Source organism: Bacillus rossius, chromosome 2 (genome assembly GCF_032445375.1).
Source record: "Bacillus rossius redtenbacheri isolate Brsri chromosome 2, Brsri_v3, whole genome shotgun sequence".
Classification (NCBI taxonomy): domain Eukaryota; kingdom Metazoa; phylum Arthropoda; class Insecta; order Phasmatodea; family Bacillidae; genus Bacillus; species Bacillus rossius.
Genome location: NC_086331.1, coordinates 73,295,353 through 73,317,239, shown reverse-complemented (window position 1 = coordinate 73,317,239; position 21,887 = coordinate 73,295,353). Strand labels below are relative to the sequence as shown.

At 38.3% G+C, this 21,887-nt stretch overlaps 1 protein-coding gene across 2 annotated transcripts in view; it reads right to left on the bottom strand.

The window, feature by feature from the left end:
- LOC134528786 (uncharacterized) overlaps nucleotides 1–21,887 on the bottom strand; it is a 195,577-nt gene that overhangs the window by 54,619 nt on the left and 119,071 nt on the right. For both annotated transcript variants that reach the window (XM_063362452.1, XM_063362453.1), the window contains exon 3: nucleotides 15,014–17,122. In XM_063362452.1, the coding sequence (XP_063218522.1) occupies nucleotides 15,014–17,122 (2,109 nt within the window). The remainder of the gene's footprint in view (nucleotides 1–15,013; nucleotides 17,123–21,887) is intronic.

The window sequence follows — 21,887 nt, the reverse complement described above, 5'->3', positions numbered from 1 at the left end:
TTAGTGGTAGCACAAGTGCAACACGCCAAGTAATAAGCATAGTTAAAATTTATAATATTGTGAAGACAGAAAATAAGCATAGTTAAAAAAATGTAGGACCTCTATTGTAGTAGATCACGTTCAAATAGTAATAAGCATAGAAATGTATTAAGCATTGTAAGGACCCCTACAGTTAACACGTAGCGTTAAACAATAAACATATTTTAAATAAAATTGTAGGAACGCTCAGCTGTGGCACAATCGACATAAGTTACCTAGGTAATAAAAAAAATGTACGCATAGTTAAAAATAATAAAAACAGTACTAACCGCCCAAATAGCGCTCTGCGACAAATACCAATAAGCATACATAAAATAAAAAAACTCACTGGAACGCACCCCGCACACCCTGGCGATATGTTATGATAAGTAAATAATTAAAAATGGTCATAAATATCAATTAAAATAAATGTTGAACAAATGCCATGTAGGGAGCTGTAAGCATGCTCGCGTACCGATAGCCGCGCCGCGCCTGCGGGAGACTTGTTGACAACAGCATGACGTTAGTGAAAGTGTTTTCCAATGCGCGCGCAAAGTCGAACCATGGCCCGAGGGGGAAGGAGGAGAAAGTTTTTATTGTCACCAGTCCAGTCGTGGATACCGACACCGACGGTCAAGACACATCCTACCGTTGAATATCACCGGCATTAATCCACGTCTTTACGGACACGGGAAACCCCTTCTACGACACTAGGATACGTTCGCCACACTTTTTGTGAACTTTATTCACTAAATAAGTGTCAGGGTACGCAGTTACCTGAATCTCAGGACCATAAAAGCCGCCTTTAATTTCATTACCGTCCAAATCACTCAAATGAAACACACGTGGAAAACTATGCATAACTTTGACCACTCTGAAAACCTCATGTGACCACCTCGGTTTGAATCCCTTCTCAAACATTGTCTTGTGTTTTGATATACGTACGTAGGAACCCACAGGAGCCTTTGACCGTCTAGGATCAATTTTCTTAACATATCTGTAAACTGTTTGTAGCAAAGAGTTATCCCTCACAGCATTCGGAGCCATGCCTCTAGTGCGGTGGAACCTATTATTGTAGACAGAAAGTAATTTCGGTAAAAGTGTAAGCCACTTATAGTTTCCTTGTGCCAAGAACTCACGGTAAAGCATATCCTTTAATGTTCTATTAAAATGTTCTACAACAGATGCCTTGACTTCGCTATAACTAGAGTAATGATTAATTGCATACTTTTGCATTAAGGCTTGAAAATGTTTATTGTAAAATTCCGCTCCAGCGTCGCTTTGAATATTCTTAAAACTTCCCGCCTCTTTTAAAATACTTTTCATGGCCGCGGTGACTAATATTCCTGTCTTTCGTTTAACTGGAACCTCATAACCACGTTTGCTACAAACATCTATAGCAATAAGAATGTACTTGAAACCGCTATTTATCCTGCTGTATGGAATCATTTACACCATAACAAACCTGTAATAAATCGCGAAGCCCATAGGTCAACACAAGTCTACGAGGAAAAATTCTGCGAACTCCGCGATGCAGTTCATTAGCAACCCCACGTTGTGCGACATTCATTTCGAAATATATCCCGCTTCATTCAACTCTTCAAGAATAGATATCACCTCGTTGCTATGTCCGGTATGGCCATCAGCTTGCGATGCCATTAGTAATCTGAGGCGAACAATAATCTGGTTTAGGTTGTCCCAATAAACAAATTGCTTTGTGCGTTGCAAATCCAATGTTTTCTGTAACAAACCACTTCCTCGCTGAGGTCAGTCAATATTCGGAAACAATCTTTTATTGATTTCAAACTTTGCATGCGTTTCGCTTTTATAACGTTTTCGGTGGCCGTACTCCTCCAATTCAGTTGCGCCCGCCCGAATCTAAGCGCTCGAATTTCAACAAAAGGCACCGCCTCTCGATAGAGTGAGACAAAGAATTACGCGCACGACCTTGAAAAAAGGATGCTACAGCGCTCTGGCGTGGAAGCTGGCGTGGAAGCTGGTAACTACTTGTGGAAAGAAGAGCTGTCTAGCGGCGGAGCTAACAACTATCACAGTTTTTGATCCGAAAATTGGAATAATAAATCCTATGCCCTAGCGACTTCTATAAGTTATATATATTCAATGGTATAGTAAAGGACATAGGACACTTTTTATAAATTTAAAAAATATATACATTTTTTGAAGGACAAAAAGATTGATATTGGTATGTATGATTGTCCGACTGATATTTAGAGGAAGTTGAATGAAATTTAACGCTATCTGGCGTTTCAAAAATTAAATTAAATAATTTACCAATCTAATAGGTAGCCTACTGTAATACCAGCGGTCAATTCACTATTCAAGTTTATTTTTCTTTCACCGCTAAAGCAATACGATTTTTTTTTTAATTTTTGAGGTTAGGTGTCTGTTTATTTTCTTCGGTAATGGTTGTTTTGACGTTGATGCTGAAAATTATATTTTACTTGTAAGAGAATTTTGTAATTCAGTGGACAATGATGTGGATCTTATTACCAAAGTTTTCCCGGACTTGCAACATAATTTGAATAGTGATCAGTGGTTGTGCGCAATAGTAATATTGGCGCCAAAAAATTATATCGTTTGACGTCGACCCAAGTGTCTCCTCGGCTCCTTCAGGCCGTTATGCCTCGTCAACGTCCTCCCTTGTTCCCCCAGTGCAACATCGGTGCAGTGCATCGGCCAGGGACGCACCCGCGTGCGCCCTAGCATGCCAGTGGCTTCTTTTGTGCCATAATAATTCTGTGTTTATATTTTTCCCAAATGGTCACGGGCCTCAACGAGTATGTAAATAATGTAATCGTAATTTATTAATTCTGTAAATTTGCTGTTGATTAATGTTTCGTTTAGCTGTGTAAATATTCTGTGTTTTCTCAAGTGTGCTAGTATGTAATCGCAGCCTGGCGCGCCGCGGGGCGGGACCTCTCCCACGCCGGCCGATTTCTCCTCCCCTCCCCCGCAGCCCGCGAGCTCCGGCCCGCCGGCGGCCGGGGAAGGGCAGTCGTGTTCAGGGCTCGAACCGAGACAGTCGTGTACGCCGCTCCGCGCTGCTCGCGAAGCGCGTACCTTGAGCTCGTGGCCAGTCTTACGTTTCTAGTTCACGGATTGTCGCGGCAGCCGAGCTGCCTCCGCGAGTCATTCGCCGTCTTACTGAATTTACGAGTTTTTCGAGTGACGTTACCAGCCGAGAGTTCCAGAACGCGGACGTGCAATTACGGGTCTCAGAACCTTCGTCGTCTTACGAAACGTTACGTAACGGGCCGCGCACGTATTGCGCTTCTTCACGGAGTAATCTTAAACGTTGTCAGTATTACGTTGGAAAATTCCCAACCCGTGTCAGGACGTCTTAACGGACAGTACGGTTTTACGGGAGTCCGGGTCGCCGCGGGAAGGGCGCTTGTTTCGCGACGGTTCCGCCGGGCTGCGGCAGGCTCCAAAACGTCAATAAAAGAGGCTCGTGAAATCGTCAACGCCGAGTTATCCTTGGAACAGTCTACCACTATCCCTCTTCACCTAACTCTCCCTCCAGGTCCCGCAGTTCCCGGTCCCGGCCACGTTGGCCTGGACCCACACCTCACCGACGAGAGCAGTACGGGCATAACTGGACAGTCACGTAAACAGGGAATCGGGGACCTCAAGCCGAGGGATGTCACGTTAATAAAATCAACACTTATATTTTAAAAGAGTTTCAAGGGGAAATTAAGAAGTATTTGTCAATAGATACAATCATCACTTGAACCCTTACATAAACTTCAAATGAAACTAAATGTACAAGTCATGCTTATGCGAAATCTAAATGCTCCTCGACTATGTAATGGAACGAGGCTTCGGATCATATATTGGGGCAGAATGTACTTGGTGCCACCATTTTAACAGGCGTCGGTAAACGGGAAAGTGTTATCATACCTCGAATTACAATTATCCTCTCTGATATACAGTTACAGTTCAAAAGAGTTCAGTTTCCCGTCAGGCTTAGTTCTTCTGTTTGGTACCCTCAACAAAGCACAAGGACAAACATTGCAGGTAGCAGGGGTGCATTTGGAAAAGCCATGCTTTTCCCATGGCCAACTATATGTAGCCTGTTTGCGTGTGTCCAATGCCTCCCGAAATCTACACATGCTTGCACCGGACAGAAAAACTTATAACATGGTATACAGGAGTATCTATCCTAGAAAAATACTCTGATTTAAATAAAGAATGTTTTCAGTATTTTAAGCAAAATTCTATGGTAGAATTTTTGAAATATGATGATCTCAGTCACGCAATAAAAAACAATTACCAAATTATTTTATTTTCTTTGCAATGATCTTTGACACTTATTTAAGGATATCAACGCGAGCGAAGCCGCGCGTAAAAGCTAGTGTTCTATAAATGATTCATACAAAAGGAAATTTTGATTTAAAAAAATTTCATGGAAATTGCAGTTGTGCACAGTTTATCATAGAAAAAAATTTAAAAAAGCAAATTAGACTTAAAAATTAAGACATAATCCCACAGAGAACACGCTTAATTCAGCTGATGCGAAACAGATAAACCCAATGATGTACCTAAACGGGTATTATTGACAACACAACTACGAAAGCTCAGACAAACTCTTGCTAACTTTAATATCAGACAGCAAAATAATTTCATAGAAGGAATTAAGTAATGAACAAATTAAAATATCGCTGACAAACCGAATGGGCTAACAAAAACTAAACAGTTTCGAAAATAACAGTAAATGCAGGTAGACAAAATGGGGACAACGAAGGATGTTGGATTGGAAGTGATTTTTGTAGAAAATTGGTTTCGCCTTCAATTAAAAATATCCCTCTATATTTTTATTTAATGCTTTGTTGATTATAATATTGTAATTGCTGACTATAAATTATTATTCCTTTACTTTCCTTTTAATTATATATTCTTCACTCCGGTAATCATGTTTATGATGGCAGAACTTCACTTAAAAACTGTTTTTAAGTCTGTGTTTGTTTCCTAATCGTATTTTTTTCTGAGAGGCCACGAACACATGAAATAACCAATGGACCACCTGGCTTATCTGTATATTTGTGTTGAGTGATTTTGGATTTGTTTGCTGTCATATGCTGTTTTATGATGTCAGTTGGGTAGCCATTTGCAAGAAGTTCATATTAACAGTTATGTTTTTCATCTGCAACCGATTTCTTATTCGAATATATAATTTCAGCCCATTTGCAAGAAGTTCATACTTCAAGTGATGTTTTTCATTTGCAACCGAATTTTTATATAATTTCAGCTCGGTTAATTTAGGTGTGAATTATGCCAGTTTTAGTGCTTTTCGGATTGTTGGAATTGAACTATGGTTATTTAGCCCAGTGCAATTACAGTTTTACCCCCAAAGTTGGAATAACAAGCTGAAATTTTCAGGACATGTTCATTTGACACCCGTTAATAACATATTAAAAGTCCCAAATAATTATCCTTGGGAATGATGAGTTATTGCTGGAAACGTCCGCCATGTTTCATTTCATGCCATGTTCGCAGTAAAGCTCTATAAAAAAGTAATGTAAAGACCTACAGTAGTAATTATTTTTTCTTTGCGTTCATATTTGTGTTCTCATTATATTATTAAAATCACTTTTACCTGTGAGGCCACCCAAAATTTTTTCAATGGCTTGTAACCTGACTTTAGAATAAAACCACAATAAAATTTTACAATTTATTTTAATTTGTGGCTAAACAATGGGCTAAATTAAAAAATGTCCTGGAGTAAAAGTTGTAGAACAGGAAAAATCTTATAAGTTACATGTAATTAATGCTTTCTTAGTTTTATTAACTTTCTGAAACAATCAAAATTGTAGAAAATATTCACCATACTGAATATAGCCTATAGCTCTATTGGTAAAAAACTTCTACGGAAATGTTACGGGATTATGTATGGCCATCAAAGGGAACACAAACCATTCCTTTTAGACTATTTAAAAGATTGATTGTTTTAAATTTAGCTGTAACTGTACATGTTTACATAACATTAGAGAAATTTATTTTCTTATAATTGTGCAAGTGGTGGTTTTTCAAAAACCCATAATCTCATGAATAAGGTGAAAAATATAACATTATGAATACATTATGTTGAATTGTGTGTGTGTATATATATATATAGATTTACTGTGAAATACAAATCTGATAATGACATGGATTTGATTTCAGGTATAATGAACCTTTCAAGCAACAAGAATGATTTTGATTCTGCCTTGCTGGCAGCCATTCTGTGAAGTGAAACATATGCTCATGTTGACAAGAAATCTATAAAAGTTTAGGTTTTGTGTCTCTTACTTTTTTGTGTGACACATACGTATGTTTCACAAATATAATGGAGTGCTTCATTTGTTTATTTCACCATGTTACTAACATTTAAGGAGACCTCGTGACAGTAGGCATTAAAGGACTAAATACTATAAAAGAGTGTAGTATATTGAAGAATGACAGTTTATCCGAACACCTTGATGGTAAAGATTGCATTACCGTTCGCATACAGTGTCGCAAAAACTATACACAGAGAGTACAACAGGCAAAAAATGTTGAACCAAAGCAAAAATTAAGAGTGCCACGTTCACCCGATTTCGATTTCAAAACTCAGTGTTTGTTTTGTGGAAAATATGTGGATGTTGTACACAAATACCGTCACAGAGATACTTTTAGTCTTGTATCAACATTACCAATAGTCGGCAATATAAGAGACACAGCACAGAAGCGTGGTGATATTTGGGATAATGTAGTAAAGACAAGACTTAACACTGTAGCCGACTTGGTAGCAGCTGAAGCCCGTTATCATCGTCAGTGTTATACCTATTTCAGTCATCTTGGCTCTTCGTTACCAGGAACAGCTCCACATCACAAGCATTCTGATGTCTCAGTTAAAGCTACAGACTTTAGTCAACTTTGTAATATACTAGAAGATAACAGTAAATGCAAGTATACACTTGGTGAGCTAGTAAATACTCTTGAAGATATAGACCCATCTTCACCAACATATGGGGAGAGCTATTTGAAAATATAACTGCAAGATAAATACAAATCAGCAGTGACCTTTACCAAGCTACCTGGAACGAAATGCATTGTATGCTTCTCTGGAGTAACACAAAAAATACTTACAAGTACGTTATGTGGTACAATGAAAAGAAAAGTAATATACTCGATGAAAGGAAGAGAATAATTGAGACAGCTGCTCTTTTAATAAGAGAAGATATCAGGTCAAGGGCATATGACATCGGCTGTTACCCATCAGTAAATTATATTTCATTGGGCGGAGATAATTTAGTCCCCGAAATCTTTCACTTTTTATAGATAAGATTATTAAGGGTCCTACGAGTAAAGATTCTACAGCCCAAGACATCGAAAAAGACAATAAATCTTTGGCAATCCAGCACTCCATTATTTCTGCAACACGACCTCGATCATGCATATCTCATATACATCTTGGACTTAGCGTAATGCTTCACAGACGATATGGATCAAGATTCTTGCTAGACATGCTTGCTAATTTAGGGATGTGCATGCCCTATAAGGAAACTGTATTGTACGAGACATCTGTGTGCAAGAATGTACCTGCCTAGTTTGATAATAATGCATACATTTAATTTGTATTTGATAATGCAGATTATAATGTACGTACTCTGGATGGTTATGGTTCTTTCCATGCATGGGAGGAATCGTCTGTGTGAAACCAGCAACATCACTTCATTCTGATGCTCCCGTACCGAAGATAGCTTCCACAAGACTGTCTGATGTTGGTTCGCTATGGCCTCTTAGAGTGTTGACTTACAAACCACCTTCCAAATCTGGTCTGTCTTTAGTAAGATCAGAAAATATTGGTACTCAAGGATTAGAAAATGAAAGCGTAGAACCTGCTCGCCTATTGAATATATTATCATTGATGGGTCTGAGGATAAAATCCTTTTCATGCCCTGGATGGAGTGGTTTTATGGAGCAAGTACACAACACGAAACATTTTTCCAAAACTGCCATAGCTTCTCTTCCATTCATAAATAGTGACCCCAGTAACCCTTCTACCATTTACACAGCACTGTTGTATGCTGCTGATCAGTGCATAAAACATAATCAATCAATGTGTATGGTAACATTTGACCAGCCATTGTATGCTAAAGCTGTTGAAATAGTTTTGGCTTCTAGCAGTTACAGTCCGCTAAAGAATATTTTAGTAAGACTTGGAGGTTTTCATCTACTTATGTCTTTCTTGGGTGCAATTGGTACAATAATGGCCGGAAGTGGTCTTGAAGATGTTTGGGCAACAGTCTATGCACGAAATTCAGTTGTTCATATGCTGAGTGGCCGAGCATATTCACGGGCTTTAAGGGCACATTTCCTAACTCAACAAGCACTAGCAATACTGCTTTTCGACGTTGTCCCTGCTATATGTGATTTAAAAGGTTATGTAAAGTACACATTCACAGCTTTGCTGAATGGTAATATATCTCTTGATACAGCTTTGGATACCCAGTGCCTGAAAAAAGCATTACAAGAACTTGACACAAAACTGCAAGTCACAAGCTCATCAAATCGCACATTCAAACTTTGGACACAATATTTCAAGCTTGTGGAAATTGTATGTTTGTTTGTCTGAGCTGAACAGTGTGGCGACTGGAATCTGCACATCATTGCTGTTCAAAGAATGTTGCCATACTTGCTCGCAGATGGCCACCATAATTATAGCAAAAGTGTTCCACTATATCTTCAACAGATGCCTCAACTGAAAACCAGTCTCAGTCAAGAAGAATTCCACAAATTTACAAAAAGGGATATTTTACTATACGGCGGACAGATAAATTTTGGTCGGCTACGTGGACAGACATGTGCATTGAGCAAGTATTAATGCGAGCTATTAAGGCAGTTGGAGGACTGACACATGGTCGTGGATTGTCAGATTCAACAATTTCTAAATGGATACATTCTTCACCAGTATCAGCGAAGATAATAGATGCAGTAGAAACGTTTACAGGAACTGCAACCATAACCACAGAATAACATGTTGAAATGAGAGCTTCACGACAGAAAAAGGATACTTTGGACTGTGATAAAATACATGAATGGATGAGGGGTCACAATCCATTCAAGAGAAATTCACCCTTACTTGTTTATATTTCCACAGGAATGGTAGCAAATTCAAAAGTAAACTGTAAGTGTGCTGAAGAAGTAGGTAAGTTGTCAATGGTGCTGATAGAAGGAAAACTTTTCAGCGAACTTTACTTGAAAATAAAGAACAATGTCGTATCTTTGACAAGTGGAACCAAAGGCTTTGTAGTAAGAGACCAGTTAGTTCACTTGAACCCTAACCAGCTGTTCCATCGTATGGTCTGCATCGTCAGGCGGGATGAAGAACTGGCGGAATATCTACAATATGAACTAGCTGCCCTTCCACCATCCCTTTTTGATGATGTTTCACTATGCAAGGGGACAAAATCTTCCCTTATATTAGTGCTTCAAGCCATGGCGATAAACTGCGAACTTCCTTCACACCCAACATATGCTATTGATGGAGGATTCCTGCTTCACCAAATTTCCTGGAATCGAACCGACACATATGGCCAGATTTGCGTAAAATATGTGTTGTATGTAACTAAAATGTTTGGATTGGATGCAACAATAGTGTATGATGGTTATCAGCAATCAACAACTAAAGATATGGAACACATCCGTCAATCTGCTCGAAGATCATCGGCCGACGTTGTTGTAGAAGAATGCGTTACAGCAACTACTGCACAACAGGACATTATGGCTAATTTGCCAAATAAGGCGCGATTGATTAATCTTCTGTCGCAGTACCTGACCGATGGTGGATTCAGAATGAATCAAACCTCTGGCGATGCAGATGTTCTTATAGTAAACACATCGTTACAACTTGTAAAGACTGGGAAACCCACTGTAATGGATGACCAAGATACTGACCTTCTGGTACTTTTAGCAGCTCTTCCCTACATTGATACAGAAGTAACAGTTCTTATGCCTGGCTCTAAAATAACCTCAAAAAGTATTTAGCAAAAAAAAAAATTGCAAAAGGCTCTGGGTAATATTCGTCACCACATATTATTTTTACATGCTGTCACTGGGTATGACACAACATTTGCTCCATTTAAACTTGGTAAAATCAAACCGTTCAAGAAGTTACAGAATGAAACGACTTTGCAGGATATCATTGATATTTTCAACAACCCTACAGCTTCCCCAGACTCTATTGCTTCTGCTGGAGAATTATTCCTGTCAACCTACTACAAAGGGAAGTTAACATATGACTTGAACAAAAAGCGATTTCAGATTTACATGCAGAGTGTCGCTTGGCAACCCTTTGATGGCACTTTTCAGCTTGCGAGCCTTCCGCCTACATCAGAAGCCACAAGACAGCACATTATGAGAGTATACCATAAAGTACAGGCGTGGAAATGCATTGCACTCGATCCTACTGACTGGGGGTGGAAAAGCGAAAATGGACTTCTATACCTTATTCCTTCACAGAAAAAACCAGTACCAAATGAACTTTTGAGTTTGATCTCTTGTAACTGCAAGTTAGGTTGTGAATACAACTGCCAGTGTCGTAGGCATAGCATGAAATGTTACAATTTCTGTGGTTCATGCGTTGGTCAAGGATGCACCAACAGAGAAATGAAACGACACGATTAGGAAGATGACGAGCTTCTGGTGCTGCAAGATGAAGACGAGGAAGTGTTCGGTTTACCAGAAAAGCAACGTAGAAAGCGAGAGTGAGCTCAAGACTTTGAAGATGGCCTTCCAATATTGCAAACGATACATGTTATTTTCTTTTGGTAATATGTTAAACATATTTTTCAAATATTTAGCTATATTATCACTAAGCTCTTTACATTGTAATAACGAATTTTAACAAACAATTATAAATAGTAGAGAAATGCAACAGACAACAATTAGTTACTTTATGTTAAACTAAATTTGTTTCGACTTTAGAACATTTGCAACTGCATAATTAGGCTTACACAAAATAAAATTAACCTGCTCTTATATAGACGTGTACAGATACAGGTAAATTTAAAACAACCAATTTTTTAAATAATCTCAAAGCAATGGTTTGTTTTACCTTTTGTATCCATACATAATCCTGTATTATTTCCGTAGAAGTTTTCACCAATAGAGATATAGGCTATATTCATTATAGTGAATATTTTCTACAATTTTGATTGCTTTAGAAAGTGAATAAAACTAAGAAAGCATTAATTGCATGTTTCTTATAGGATTTTTCCAGCTCTACAACTTTTACTCCAGGACATTTTTTAATTTAGCCCATTGTATAGCCACAAATTAAAATAAATTGTATAATTTTATTGTGGTTTTATTATAAATTCAGGTTATAAGCCATTCCAAAAATTTTGGGTGGCATCACAGGTAAAATTGACTTTAATAAAATATTGAGAACACAAATATGAACACAAAGAAAAAATAATTACTATTGTAGGTCTTTCCATTACTTTTTTATATGAGCGTTTTTGCGAACATGGCATGAAATGCAACATGGCAAACGTTTCCAGCAATAACTCGTTATTCCCAAAGGGGATTCTTTGGGACTATTAATATGTTATTAAGGGGTATTAAATGAATATTTACAGAAAATTTCAGCTTGTTATTCCAAATTTGGTGGTTTGGCTACAAAACGAGCTAATTGCACTGTGCTAATTGGTCTAACATGCCATAACATGAAAAGAAAGTGTTTTCCCTGCCAAATGGTCGAGAATATCATTGCAAAAAGTTGTATTCGTTCATAACTGAGTAAGGATACATCGAAGTATACAAACATAAGATATCCCTGTTTCTTCTGTGAAAACACATTTGAATTTCTTTAATGTGTACACAGATGTTAAAAAATAATTATCAAAGAACTCATTGTGCTTGGCATTTCGTTGTAATAACTGCTATAGATGGTTTAACTGTATTGACTATTTGAAAAGGCATATGTAAATATGTAAAGGTGAGTCACGTTCACCAAGTCCGGACCAGCTGGTATTGAATTCTGCCCCACAAGTTAAGGTTGAGACTTGTAGAAACATGACTGAAATAATAAAAAATATCTGCAGAAAAAAACTTCAACATCGACCCAGCATGAAACACAGCCTATGAGTGTTCTCGGTGTGTTCAGACCAAATGGAAATGGATTCTACCTGGCGAAATCAGGTTTTCCATGGATTGGTGAAATAATTTTTTTACATGAACGGCTCTCTGGTGTCATGAGATGTTTGTACCACAGGCATGCCTCAGGCATCCTCATCTTCTCTGGTAGGAACTAGAAATTGTGAAAGGACTGAAACTGCAGGCAGATATGACTGAAGCCTTACTGGTTGGTTAGACTACTGAGCCCTGGTGTTGAATCTCTAAGACCGGTCCGACTGTTAAGTGCCCAATTCCGATGGAATGGAGTTTAGCACATGTTGGCATGACCAAGGGCACTCAGACATAAATCGCTGTACCCCCTTTGGGTTTCGGCACGGGGTGGCCGAGAGAGAGACCGAGATAACTTCAAGGTCCTCCAGCTTGTGTATGGCACAAGCACTAACATTTAGCATAGACACTAAATTAGTTGGTAATAATGTGGCATGATCCTTGTTGTGAATGGATCCCCGCTGTGGTTTCGTTTGTCGGTCCAGGATCAGCTTAGTTAGGTTTCGCATTTGATGGTGGAGCTCCTATAGCTTCGAGCAAGCTCGGAGAAGGTTTCCCTAGCTCTTTAAGGAGCTGATGCAGTTAGCAACGATACAGCTCCAGTACTAGCCTGGACTGCTAGGTGTGGTTGGATAGTCCTCCACCGGACCATGGGTTCTCTGGGTAACTATGGGGACACATCATGATTTGATAGATCGGGGTAGGATCCAGCAGCACTGATTAAATCCAAGAGCTAAGGACACAGTCAACTGTCTGATTAGCTGAGTGAGCTAGGGGGTTGAGGTGGTGATTATACTGGGGTGGGTAGCCTCAGCCTTTCATCATAGCCGAGGCTCTAATGACTTCCCGAATGCATAAACGGCGTATCCATTTACATCGCCCATGGAGGCCCCAGGTTGCAAAGACATATGCTAAGAGCACTGGGTTAGCAATGAAAAGCTTGAGAGATAACCTCCCTCATGAACATGTAATTTTATTTTGTTTCCAAGAAGGCTATATTTAATCAACTTGAATAAGTTTTGAAAAACGATCACTCTGAAGTACAATTATTGGCTTGAATGTACTAATGATAAACCAGAGTCATTTTAAGTCCAGACATGTAAAAATGCATTCAAGACCATAATACCGCTATTTACTTATCAAACGATGTAGAAGATTTGGTAAATAATGGTACTGAATAAATCTGCCGCGAAGAAGAATCACATCAAGGAAAAAGTATTAGATGGATACTTAGCCAAGTGGATCAATTTATTGCAGCTAAAAACAAGCACACTTTGCTCACTGAGGGAGTATTATTTCCTTCTATGCTTTAACTCGTATTGAAGCATAACTTATGTAATTAATAATGTTTAGAAATGTTTTGTTGTATCTGGAACCCATCTTGTATGGTATAATATTTCTTTGAGATTAAATATAATTAAATAAAAAAATATATTTTTTTACTTTGCGGAGGTTAAAACGGAGGAACGAAATCGATCAAATGAATAATTTTATTTCAAGGTATTTATTTATGCTTTTTAGACTTTTTCTAAATTTTTAGGTTACTAATTATAGACTTTTAATATGACCACCAAAATGGCTGACAAGATGGTGCATGCCACAATGATATGGTTTTAAATAATTTTACACTTTAGTAGATAAAAGTTATACTAATATAGCAATAGCACACTGTAGCAGACAGAAACAAGAAGATAGTGTATACAAGATGGCCACCATGACATATGAGTTGGCATAATATATGCTTTGATATTAGTGGTGGGAATACAGTCTGCTGTTAGCCTGTGTGGAGAAAGGATGCATCGCCATTATTTGCCCATGCCAGGTTCGAACCGAGGTATCCATTACATAATTACATTTTTTAATTAAAATTTTACTAAAAAGTAAGTAAATATTTTTTGTAAAACTTTATATTTATCTATATTTTCTATGTAAATAGTCACAGATTTTCAAAATGATGTATGTGATGTCATCAAAAATGGCGGAATTCAAGTGGCAGATTTTTCTAAAAAAATTAATTGGTGGGCATGACATAATAAATTCAAAATGTTGGGCTTGAAATCTAAAGTTCAAATTACAGGTGGGAGAGAGTTTTCTGGTGGGGCTTTTGAGGAAATTGCGATACTCTGAGGAAAATGTTCTCTTTCTGAGGGAAATAGCTGATCTGGAATTTTTGAGATTTGTTTTTTTTTTTTTAAACAGGAATTCTTTTTAGTCATTTGGACGAATTTTAGGTCAATTGAGCCCATTTTTAAGTCAGTTTTGGCCATTTTTGAATTCAGGAACCACGTGAATGTCCAAGGTAAAGTTCATATTAATGGCCACAATGACGCCACAAACCAAGATGGCAAACAGTGTTACCTAGCACCTTGCCTGAAGCCTGTGCCAGAATCCCCATTTTTATACTACTCTATAGCTATGCTTAAACAAACCAAATTTTTTATTTTATTTTATTCTTAACAAGGAATCACCCCAACACTTCTATTAAAAAAATGTTAGCGTGACATAGCTAAATTTTTGTTTGATTGGAGCTTTACTGATACTAATGGTGTTTAATCATATTTTGCTATTTTATTCTTAGTTTTACGCTATTAATGACAACATTTTCAAAAGTGCTTGTTCGTAAATTAAATAAATAAACTAAAACTACATCTTACTTATTAAAACAATTTTTCAAATGTTATTTTTTTTAACTTTTACTAGGAGAAATTTACAAGAATTTTTTTTTTCATCACACTAGAATTTTTGTAGCCACGCATGTGTAAAATGTGAAGGCAAAACTTGAAAAAAAAATCAATATTTATGTATGCCTTAAACTAATGCTTACCTGAATTTCTCCCGCCCATGTATCCTTCTGACAACTGAGATAATGATAATGGTTGGTCTAGAAGCTGGATTACCGAATTTTCAATATTTTCTTCGTCAACCTTCAAGTTCTTTTCGGTTTTGTCACTTTCTTTTTCAGCAACGTTGCCCTTCTTCATTACCATGAGGTTATTCTTTTCTTCTTCCAAATCCATGTTTATGTCATTTTCCGGGTAACTTTTTAAGTCTTTCTGGGCAGCTAGAATAGACTTAAATTCTGACAGTGCTTTCCTTATTTTTTCAAGGCTGTATGCTGCTGCCAACTGCGACATTACATTGGATTTTATATTTTGAATTTCCTTGGAATCGGCAGCATCTTCATGAGCACCGGTGTATTTTACGGCCTGGTTTAGTATTAGATCTTCAATGTACTTTATTTTCTTGTCCATTTTATCAATTTTTAATGGCTCGGTGCTATCTTCATCATTTTTTTCGCTCTTCTTTGAAAATGAGGTTTTGTGTAAATCACTTGCAAAATCACCCGTTTCGAATTTCCTTGTGTCAAAAGGTTGTGTAAACAGTTGATTTCTCTTGAGTGGGTAGCTATACTGGTTGAGTGTTTTGCTATTTTCTTTTCCTTCAAAACCAAGATTAGCAATCATTTTTTCGTAGATTGTTTTCCACCATTTATAAGGAATTTCAGCATAATCTGGAACATGTTGGACATGTTGGGGCTGAAGCTTTTTGCGCCTTCTGTCGATGCCGAAGTAATCTGACCAGTCAATAGACTTCTTTTTAATCTCTATGGGTCCATCATCTTGCTGTGAAACCACAGAGTGATCTTCTGTGCGGTTTTCGTTATTCGATTTATGACTTTCTTTAGAGTGCTTACTTTTATCGTTAGATGCACTGTTGATTGTTGTCGCTGTGATGAGTTTTTGTTCCTTGTCCACTTTTTTGGTTTCTAACACATCTTCATATGTTGTTTCATAGTTCTGTACATTTTTTGGATTTTCATCTGCTGAAAAAATTTGATTAAGTTCTTTTACCACTTTAGGATCTGTTGTTGTTGCATTTTCATGGTCGCTGTATTTCTTGTAAGCATCATAAATGTCAACACCCATACGTTTTTCGTGGTGTAGTAGTGGGGGTGAAGCATAGAGTCTTGGGCTTCGTTTCGTAACTGGGAATCGTTTCCGATTGGTTGAATATCCGTAAGCTGGTTGCAAGAAAGCATATGGTGAATTAGTTAACTCACGGTTTCTGTTCATACGTTTCATAGGCCTGTCGGATTGAGGACTGTACTGTGGGAACCCTTCTTCTTTCTCTAAGGGGAGCCACTGCTCACGGCCAAGGGCCTTATATTTGGAACTTAGTCCAGCATCATCTTCACCCCGACCATCAGGGGAATCACTATCTCTTTCACCACCAAAAACACCGATATACTCCCGGCTGAAAGTGGGTGGCCCATATTTCCAATAATTAAATATATTTCTTTGCGTTTCGCCATTATCACCATCGTTTTCTTCAAAACGTTTTCTATAGTGCCTATTACCACTCCACCCTTTAATATCTCTCGGACCATTGAGAAACTCGTTCACAATACCATGATTATTTTGTCGAGCAAAGTGATCCGATGCCGTTGGTTTCATACTGTCATCCTCTTCCAGTCTTGAACTACCATGCTGCCTCACATATTTCAGTATGCGAGCTACTTCTTCTTCAGTCATGTCGTCGCCATCTTCAATGACCTGATTTTTTTGTCTATATTTGCCCCACATTGACTGCAGAAACCTAAGATATTCGCCATTCTCGTCTGGGTCCACAATTTGCTCCGCTTGGTGATGATTCAGTTTTCTTACAACAGAATCACTGAGATGCCTCGGGTCATGGTCTTCATTATCTTGTTGTTCTCTAAAAAATGACTTCTTCTCTAGCTCTCTAAAGGGTGAATTTTTGGGATAACCTAGCTCGACATTTTCCACAGTGCCCAACATCACTCTATCAAAGTTATCGATGTTTCTGTCGGGTTCCATAGGCTCAGTTAAGTGTGATGGCAAGTTGAAAATTCCCCCGCTGTTGATACCAGACTTTTGGAAGCCATAGCCAATGTCTTCTGGCTGCCCAACACCTGAAAAACCACAAATAGTCAAAAACATTTCATGCTAAGACAGCTATTTTGACACCATATAGAAGTACCGAAAAATAATATTGGCCAATGGTTAAAAAACAATTTTAAACATTTTGCTGAAAAGGGTAGTTAAGTGAACTATTTTCAATATGCTTATTTCTAATTTTGCATCACATTTGTCCTGTCAAAGAATTAACAATAAGTAGTATAGGAATGACGGACCTGCGCCTGGCGCCGGCGCGTGGATTGTGATTGTCTGTCCGCCATATTGGATTGTGACGTCACGGCGGCCATCTTGGATGGTTCTGACCTTGACCTTTGACCTTGACCTTGAATTTGATCCTCAAAAATCGCCAAAATTCTCCAAAATTGGGCAAAATTTGCCCAAAATTCCTCAAAATTCGCCAAAATTTCCATTTCTGTGGAAAAAAGTTCCGCCAAGAAATCTGAAAAAATAAAAAAAATAAAAAAATTCTCTTTTCGAGGGAAAAATTTCCAGTTTCGAGGGAAAAATTCCCGTTTTTAGTCCTTAAAAATCCCAGCGGCTGAAAATTCCTAAAACTGGCTTAAGCATCCTTAACTCAAGCCAACATTAAGCCATTTATAGGATGATGACGTCACCGTTGCAATTTCCGTTACGCCCTCCATCTTTAACTTTTTTATTTATTATCCGATTTTAATGAAAAAAAATTTTTAAAATTTATAAAAAAATTAAATTATTAAAATTTTAATATATTTTTTAAAAAAAATATACTTTTTAGACACGGAGTTCGGAGTCCTCGGTTCGAACCCGACGAGGTCAAAAAAAAAACTAAAAATGGCGACAGGCTCCTTCCACCACGGAAGTCACCTACAGACTAACCTACCACCACCAATAACAAGGTCAACTAGTATGATGTCATGTCCGCCATCTTGTCTTCGTCTGCTGGTAGCCATTATCATCTTGTTATCGTCGGCGAGAGTGCGCTGACACCATGTTAGTTTAATTCTTATCCGCTAGAGTGCAGTAATCATTTATTATTGCTGTGTCACCCGCCATCTTGTCATTTGGCCGCCATCTTGGAATCGTGTAATTATTTAGCTAGAAATTCGTAAAAAATTCCAAAATTCATTAAATAAATCACTCAATAATTTACAGATTGATTCGATCAGTTTCAGTCCTTGGTTCGATACCCGATCGATGCAATAATGTTTAATTTGATGTAAAAAAAATAATAATTTCATTATTCCATGATCAACATTCTTAAAGAGACATTAAAACCTTTACTGTCATCATCATCCTATAAGCCACCAACACCAACATATTGGTAATTCATAATTTTAATGCTAGAGATTCGGGAAAAAGTTCAGATATCATTAAATAAATTTCCAATCAATGTACTGATTAATTAGATCGACTTAGGTCCTTGGTACGATTCTGGACGATGAAAAAAAAATCAATTTAACATAATAGTAACAGGTTCGAGGAATTAAACACCACAAGTTCTTTCACAAACATAATATTTATTACATAATTTCTATTCTACTACAGGATCACTTACGAAAGCCAGCAAATTTACAATCATTTAGTTCCGCAGTGGTGTTAAATGACTAATTCTTAGCTCCAATCGGTTTATACTAGACAGAGTCCAGCCAGAACCTTTACAGACATAGTTCTCCTCTTCTTGACAGAGTTTCTGGATACCATTTTTAACAGTTTGCTTCACATCGTCAGAACTGTAAATAACTGCAGCCGATGTCTTGAATGCGCACTTCTTCACTTTGTCATCTAACGGATACGGCTTTCCATATAGACAGTCCAACCACAAGTTATATTTCAAAGGTCCGTTTGTCGCTACGTCATCAGTAAGCTGATTGATTATGTTCTGTCTGATATCATCAAGAAAAGTACAAATGTCTTTCGACTCACCTAACGTATTTAGATAATAGTAGTCTTTCAACGTTCCACGAAATGCAGACTGCGCCAAGTAGAAGCCATTATCGTTCACCTGTAGAGCACCGAACACAGTCTTAGGTTTAGTTCCATGCCCAGATGCTATAGCAATCGGTTGCTGCGCATCTGTTTTCTTGCTTGTACGCTTACGAGTATCCAATCTAAAGCGAGGAGTCGAAATGTTGACAGGTAGTTCAGCAGGAGCACAGACTCCACCTTTACATTTTTTCGCATGATGTCGCAAACTGTCAATTCGAGTAAACCATTTAAGGCACTCATCACAGCGAAACTTCATTCGAGAAGGATTCTTCGTGCATTTGCTCCGCTCATGTCTTCGTGCATCATGGGAAAATGCGAACGACGTATCACAGTAGCTGCAAGGATACCGTGGTGATGAAGACGAGCCTTTCAGACCTGATCCAGATACAGGCGTTGCAACAGTAGTACCATTTCCAGGCATACTCTTATGCACATCGATGCATCGTTGTTGCGCCGAAACCTTTACTTTCTGCCGCACAGCAGGACCTTTGCATGCCTTCATGTGCGTTTTCATATTATCTTTTCTGGCAAACTGCTTATGACATTTCTCACAAACAAACATTTTACGATATAGGTTCTTGGCACATTCGCTCCTCTCGTGTCGTCGAGCATTGCTGCTGTTTGAGAAAATCTTATCACAGTAACAACACCGATGTTCGTTAGTTGTTGTCGATTCGGCATCCATTGAAGCCTCCATCGAGGGCGAAACGAAGTTCGTCGAGTTTTCCTGCACAGCCAGCACTACCGGCATTAAAGTTTCTTCTGCTGGTGGTATCGCGTCTGATGAAGTCTCCTCCAGTGTTGTCGCCGTGGTTGTCAACGGAATCTGCTCCTTCTCCGTCGTAGCTGTCGTCAAGGTTCCCGTAGTCGGCGGTACAACCTCCATCGAGTTCGACGTTAAAGACGGTAAAGATGCCATCGAGGTCTCAAGAACAGCTAATTGACACGACTTATGCACCAGAAGAAACAAACTAGACGATCCTTACACCGCCGAAGTCAGTAACAAACTGAGCGATCTACTGTCTAGGACTCGCTTATATACATGCACCGTATGGAATAATACGCTAGTCAAATCAAGAACCATTTACAATAATACTAGAGTCAAATCTACAAATTAAAAAAGAGGATCATTTGATCGAAAAAAAAATTCGATCTCTCCAATATACACCAGGCTCCAAGAGCTACAATTCACGTCATCAGATCCATCTACATTTTGCTCCTATGCTTCAATTGACCATTAGCTGCAAGCGCTCCAACAGCTCCATCAGCTCCAACACGTAATTTACGCAATGTACGCACAATACATGCAATTTACATGCAATAAATGTAATGATCACACAGTACACACAGGAAACGGAACGTACACACAGTACACACAGGAAACTAAACGGACACACAGTACACACAGTAAACGGAATGTACACACAGTACACACAGGAAACGGAACGTATACACAGTACACACAGGAAACTGAACGTACACACAGTACACACAGGAAACGGAACGTACACACAGTACACACAGGAAACTAAACGTACACACAGTACACACAGGAAACTAAACGTACACACAGTACACACAGGAAACGGAACGTACACACAGTACACACAGGAAACGGAACGTACACACAGTACACACAGGAAACGGAACGTACACACAGTACACACAGGAAACGGAACGTACACACAGGAAACTGAACGTACACACAGTACACACAGGAAACGGAATTATCACACATACAGTAGCGGAAACACACACAGGCTTAGTTGGAAATCAGAATACAAGAAATAAAAACATTACATTTTTACTTTCAATATTTTAGTACTTCTCAACATTACACAAATACAAGTAAAAGAAGCCATTATTGTATGTAGCCAGCTTTCCTCAGTTCTTTGAGTATGAAGGATATTTCTTTGATGCACGGATAGTTTCCTGCACAAAGCGAGCCATGTAGAAGTCTTAGCCGGTCAAACAATATGTTTGGATCTTTCCATGATGTGTAATCAATCTCTTCTACCACCATCTTACTTGCTTGTTTATTATAAATACTTTTAATATCACAATCGTCCCAGTGATCATAATAAGCATTATCAGATTTATTTATTATAACACGACGTTTCCATCGTTTCGGTCTCAGGACATCGCCACATTCTTCGATCTTGTCAGCTCTAGGTGCTTCATCACAGTCTATGCCTTTGTCAACAGCCTCAGAGTCACTGTAACAATCACTGTAGAAGACATCCTCTTCACCCAGATTACCGTATGAATTCGCTATCGATGATGTCGAAGTGTCTTCATAGTCTTCATGCTTCCTTTTTAGGAGTCCATCATTTTTACAAAGAATGGAGGATCTACTGAATATAGGCTTGAATGTATTCTCACTTTTCACGATGTTGATACTTCCATTAGTTTCAGTCTTCCCGAAGCCATTAGCATCCTTCAATTTATGTTCTTCCTCACGATCGGGTGAGCTAATACCATCACGCTCAGGACAAGGAAAATTATTGTCATAATGCAGATCACTCTTCTTTAGTCTAGTGGATCCATCGGTGTCCTCTATGCCGTAAGTAGTCTTGACTTTACATGTTCTACCATGTCTTTTTAAGCTGTCAATTCGTGTTAACAACCTGCTACAACGATTACAGCTTAACATGTTGCGTTGTGGGTTTCTAGCACAATCATTCTTCTCATGACGTCTAGCATTCCTTCTCATGACAAAATCCTTGCCACAGTATCTACAGCAGCTTCCTTCCGATTCAGCTATAGATAACAAACCACGATCCATGGTAGCTT